Source organism: Vollenhovia emeryi, unplaced genomic scaffold (genome assembly GCF_000949405.1).
Source record: "Vollenhovia emeryi isolate VEMERY1.0 unplaced genomic scaffold, V.emery_V1.0 DF941187.1, whole genome shotgun sequence".
Lineage (NCBI taxonomy): Eukaryota > Metazoa > Arthropoda > Insecta > Hymenoptera > Formicidae > Vollenhovia > Vollenhovia emeryi.
In genome coordinates this window covers 267-5,865 of record NW_011965179.1, presented here as the reverse complement: position 1 = coordinate 5,865, position 5,599 = coordinate 267, and the positions used below count along the sequence as shown (strand labels likewise).

The 5,599-nt window shown below is 50.5% G+C and overlaps 3 protein-coding genes across 3 annotated transcripts; all 3 read left to right on the top strand.

Annotated features, from left to right (window-relative positions):
* The first annotated feature begins 77 nt into the window (after window positions 1–77).
* On the top strand, window positions 78–2,215 carry LOC105571109. Its single transcript, XM_012028581.1, has 2 exons — window positions 78–1,204; window positions 1,249–2,215. The coding sequence occupies exons 1-2, from the start codon at window positions 78–80 to the stop codon at window positions 2,213–2,215; spliced, it is 2,094 nt and encodes a 697-aa protein (XP_011883971.1).
* Window positions 2,216–2,844: 629 nt separating this feature from the next.
* On the top strand, window positions 2,845–3,834 carry LOC105571108. Its single transcript, XM_012028580.1, has one exon. The coding sequence runs from the start codon at window positions 2,845–2,847 to the stop codon at window positions 3,832–3,834; it is 990 nt and encodes a 329-aa protein (XP_011883970.1).
* A 509-nt stretch (window positions 3,835–4,343) lies between these two features.
* On the top strand, window positions 4,344–5,303 carry LOC105571107. Its single transcript, XM_012028579.1, has 2 exons — window positions 4,344–4,982; window positions 5,079–5,303. Exons 1-2 carry the CDS (start codon window positions 4,344–4,346, stop codon window positions 5,301–5,303), a joined length of 864 nt encoding a protein of 287 aa, XP_011883969.1.
* Window positions 5,304–5,599: the final 296 nt, after the last annotated feature.

Here is a 5,599-nt window from a genome sequence, read left to right as displayed (position 1 = left end):
TAAATTTGGTCCTTCGAGCCGGATCGAAGTGATAGTGCGGTCGGGCCTCGCGCAAAAGACAGTGTATCATAAGCAACATGATCGAGCTCCTCGAGAACCAGAAGCAGCTGCTTCGATCGCTCGAGCGCTCTCTCGACAACTTTAAGAAGATCGGCCGCAATAATCTCACCTCCGCAAAAATCAGGAGTCGACTGAACGGGCTGAAGGAGCTGTGGAAGGAATTCCAACAGGGTCATGCAGCTCTGCAAAGCACCGTTTCTCTCGCCAGTCAGCAGTCGGTTGAGTATTTCAAAGACAATTTATATGATACCGCTGAAGACACGTTTCAAACCACTTCCGACTACATGGCTGAGTGTCTAGAGGAGATTGAACCGTATGTCAATCCAAATCAATCAGTTCAACTGGATACGTCAACGCAAAAGACGTCTTCCGCCTTTTCGTTTTCACATCTACCGCCAATAACTTTGCCGCCCTTTGACGGCAAGTATGATGAGTGGGAGAGCTTCCGCGATCGGTTTACATCGTTAATTATAGACAATTCGGAGCTAACAGACTTCGCGCGGATGCATTTTCTCACTGCTAGTTTAAAGTATCGAGCTCGCGAGTGTATTCAACATCTTTCCGTCACAGCTGACAATTTTACCGTTGCGTGGGATACGTTGAAGGCCCGCTTCGAATGCAAACGGCGTCTTCTTAATGTTCATCTCAATACATTGTTGAATCTTCCCGCGATCCATTGTGAGTCGATTCCAGAATTACAGGTGCTTCGCGATAAGACTAACGCCACGGTAGCGGCGCTCAAAAATTTGGATCGCTCCTCAGACCAGCTGTGGGACGATATTCTCGTTTGCCTGATTTCACAAAAATTAGACTCGCATACGCGCAAGACTTGGAACCTCAAAAATAACGACGTCAACACGCTCCCATCCTCCGAGGATCTATTTGACTTCCTCGATACGAGAATCCGCGCTCTCGAGGAATGGAAGCTGCCGCTCTCCTCATCGGACAAGTCAAACAAGGCGTCTAACACTCAAAAATCAGCAGCACTAACGCCACTGCGAAGGCGCAATCGAAATGTTCCTTATGCAAAGCCAATCATTTTCTTAATGCATGTCCGATATTCGCAAAGAAGAGTTCGAGTCAACGTCGCGAGTTCGTTAAGCAAGACGGTCGCTGTTTTAACTGTCTCAGTAAAGGTCACTCGGTTCAAAAGTGCGCAAGTAAATATACTTGTCGCCAATGTCAAAGCAAGCATCACTCGTTACTGCACGATGATTCGAACTCTTCCTTAAAACCAGACGACCAGAAGTCGTCAAATCCGCCGGCGATTCCCGTCGAGTCGCCTCCCGACGCGATAAATTTACTCAATGCGTCAGCCCAGCAGCTTCGCCGATCTTCTGTTTTATTGGCGACTGCCTGGGTTACTGTTACTGCGCCGTCAGGTCGATCGGTCGAAGTAAGAGCGCTACTTGACCAAGGGTCGGAGATGACGTTTATCACCGAACGACTGGCGCAAAGTCTGCGGCTTAAACGAGTGCGCATGCCGACGTCTATCTCTGCCGTCGGGGGTGTCACGGTGGGAACCTGTCGGCACGCCGCTCAGATCACAATATCTCCGCGGAGTGCATCGGCTCCGGGATTCTCGACTACCGCGTTAATCTTAAAGTCATTGACGGCCTATTCACCGCAGCGAGTCCTAGGCGAGTCCGTGCTCGGACACATGGGTTCGCTTTCATGGGCGGATCGCGACCCCCTGAGTGCGGATCCTATCGACCTTCTCATCGGTGCCGATCTCTATGGCGAAATTATTCTGGACGGAATTCGTAAATCGACGGGCGGACGACCGATCGTTCAGAATACGGTATTCGGTTGGGTAATTTCAGGGCCGACATCGCGTTCCGAAATTTTGTCTCACGCATCGTTCGTCAATTCGGGTGACGATCGAGCTAGCATCACTTCACTACATTGTTCTACTACCTTGTCCCTCGACAAGGAACTTCGACAATTTTGGGAAACGGAGGAAATCCCGCGTCGAATCATACTTACTCCAGAGGAGGAAGCCTGTGAACAACATTTCTGCTCGACTCATTCTCGTCGGTCGGATGGACGACGATACACTGTCCGACTTCCGTTCAAAACTAAACCGCCTATCGACATAGGAGACTCCCGGGCGATCGCCGAGAAACGCTTAACAACGTTAACGCGGCGACTTTAAACCCAACCTGAACACAAAAAAGAGTACTCCGACTTCCTCCAGGAATACCAGAGTCTCGGGCACATGCGTGAAGTGCCTCAATGCTCCTTACCACCCGAACAATGCGTTTACATCCCGCATCACCCGGTTATCCAAGAAAGCAGTTCGACTACGCACTTGCGCGTGGTTTTCGATGCGTCGAGTTTAACTACGAACGGGTCGTCATTAAATAATCACTTATACGCCGGACCGAAATTGCAAACGGAATTACCCGCGGTCATTCTGCAGTGGCGCGCCTTTCCATACGTTTACACTGCAGATATTACAAAAATGTATCGACAAATTCTCGTTGACCCCCGCGATGTCGACTTCCAAAGGATTTTGTGGAAATCGGACGCTTCGGAATCATCCCGAGCGTTCCAACTTCTTACGGTAACGTATGGAACGGCGTGCGCTCCATTCCTCGCGCTCCGTGTAATCAAACAATTAATCATCGACGAAGGTCGAAATTTTCCGTTGGCTTCAGACGTGCTCACCTACCAAATTTATGTCGACGATGTCCTTTTCGGTGACAACAACCCGACCCGGCTCAAGCAAACTCGCGATCAACTTAACGAACTGCTCCGTCGGGGAGGATTCGAATTGCGAAAATGGGCGAGCAATTCGGCTTCACTCTTAGCGGATATAAGCCCGACAAACCACGGTCTCGCGTGCAAAAAACCATTTCAGAGCGACGAAAATCTGAAAATACTCGGGATCAGTTGGAGCCCCGCGTCGGATGTTTTTTCGTTTCGTGTGCAAATCATCGGCGACTGCCCGCGGTCAAAGCGACTTATTATTATATCCTTTCGACCATAGCAAAATTATTCGACCCGCTCGGCTGGGTAACTCCTGTAACGATAAAGGCAAAGATTTTCTTACAACTATTGTGGCGTCTTAAAGCCGATTGGGACGACGAAATTCCGGAAGAGCTTTTCGATAAATGGCGCACCATTTACCATCACCTTACCGAATTGAATAATCTCGAGCTTCCTCGCTGGATAGGAACCGACGCGACCGCGACTCTCTCGGAGATTCACGGATTTGCCGATGCATCGTCAGTCGCCTACGCCGCTGTAGTCTACCTTAAAACTGTCTCGAAATCCGGTAAGATCACAATCTCTCTCTTAACAGCGAAATCTAAAGTCGCACCCGTAAAACCTCTGAGCATACCCCGACTCGAGTTGTCAGCCGCGGTCCTTCTGTCCAGATTGATCTGTTTTGTTCAATGCTCGCTTCGAGTTGAGATTTCGCGTTGTGTCTGTTGGACCGACTCGACCATTGTACTCGCGTGGCTCAAGCAGCATCCATCACAGTGGAAAACATTCGTAGCAAATAGAGTCAGCGAAGTTCAGGCTAATGTTCCGGCCGCATCTTGGCCCCATGTGCCAACGCAGGATAATCCGGTCGACTGCGCATCGCGTGGATTGCTCGGCCGGGACTTGAAAGGGTTCAAGTTATGGTGGCAAGGGCCGAACTGGTTACGGTGTTCGCCGGACAATTGGCCGAATAACGTCGCCACCGCTCATTCCGATGTAGAAATGGAGCACAAAAGAGAGTTGTGCATTCCGCTATCCCGCTCCCGGAATGGGACCTCATAGATAAATTTTCGTCTTGGTTAAAGCTGATTCGCGTTACCGCGTATATCCAAAGGTTCATTAGTCGCTGTCGGGGAGTCGGAACAAAGACCTCAGCTTTGACCTCTCACGAAATTCAACGCGCCAAAGTGTTTTGGCTTCAACGCGTTCAAAGCACGTTGTTCTCCCAAGAACTTAACGCTCTGAAAAATCAATGTCAAATCTCGAAGAAAAGCACCCTTCTCTCACTTCACCCGTTTCTCGATGAGGACGGGCTTCTGCGAGTCGGTGGGCGATTAAAAAACGCCCCGATTCCATTCGCCACTCGACATCCGATCGTGCTCGCCTCGCACCCGCTCGTGAGTCTTCTCATCCAACATATTCATATCCGGTCGCTCCATGCCGGATTGCAATTAACTCTAGCAACGTTGAGATGAGAGTATTGGGTCGTGCGCGCTCGCACGGTCGTTAAGGCAGTCCTCTTCAAATGTGTAACGTGCACCCGCGAAAAGGCGAGTTCTCCGTCCCAGCTTATGGGAGATCTTCCAGTGTCGCGCGTTACTCCACCCGCACAAAACTTTCAGCACTGCGGCATCGATTACGCCGGTCCGGTGGTAGTTCGCACTTCTGGGGGCCGCGGTGTGAAATCAAAAAAGGCCTATATAGCCTTATTCGTTTGTCTCGCAAGCCGAACCATTCACTTGGAGCTGGTCGGCGATTATACGACCTCGGCGTTTTTAGATGCATTCTCGCGGTTCTGCGCTCGTCGAGGATTGCCGGAATCGATGCATTCTGATAACGGTACTACGTTCGTCGGCGCTGATCGAGAGCTGCAACGGGCGTATCAGGCTGCGCTTCGCGATCCCAACTTTCAGAACGCTACCGCTTCCGATCGTATCACATGGCACTTTTTGCCTCCATCCGCACCGCACTTCGGCGGATTGTGGGAAGCAGGGGTGAAGAGCGTGAAGTATCACCTCCGACGGGTTTTAAAGAGCAATACGCTCACGTTCGAAGAGTTTTCCACACTGTTATGCAGGATTGAGGCGTGTCTTAACTCACGGCCCCTCACGCCGATCAAGGACACTCCGGACGATTACGACACATTAACCCCCGGAAACTTCTTGATCGGCTCCGCGGTTAATGTCAGTTCCGAGCCATCCGTGTTAGACGTAAATGAAAATCGGTTGTCCCGTTGGCAACGAGTTCGGCAATTGACGGAGGGATTTTGACGCCGATGGCAAGACGACTACATCAATACGTTACAGCAACGCAGTAAATGGAGAACGTTGCAATCTCCAGTGAAAGTCGGGCAGCTCGTGTTAAAAAATTCTACGCTTCCACCCTGCAAGTGGGAGCTCGGGAGAATCACTCAGTGCCATACCGGAGCCGACGGACTTGTCCGCGTAGTTACCGTCAAGACCGCCGGCTCTGAGTTTAAGCGACCCATCGTCAAAATCTGCTGTCTTCCCGTCGACATCGAGAAACAGTAAAAGCCCAGAGCCGATTTAAGTATAATGTCGTTTCAAATATTTCTTTTGTTTCGTCGCGCAACATGTCCGTGCCCGCAAATTGATGTGAAACCTTTATATTATTCGTCCTAGATAATAATTAATGTGCATGCCGTTTTTTTTTGTTTCAGAGGGCACGGCGGGCGGATCTTGCCGTACCGCTCAAATTGAAACTGACGTTTCAAGACGGGCGGTATGTTCGAGATCGAGCTAGCGGATCGGGTCGCTAACGCGAGTCGCGGGACGGGTAGAGCACGTGCCGATCAGCTGATCGGTGC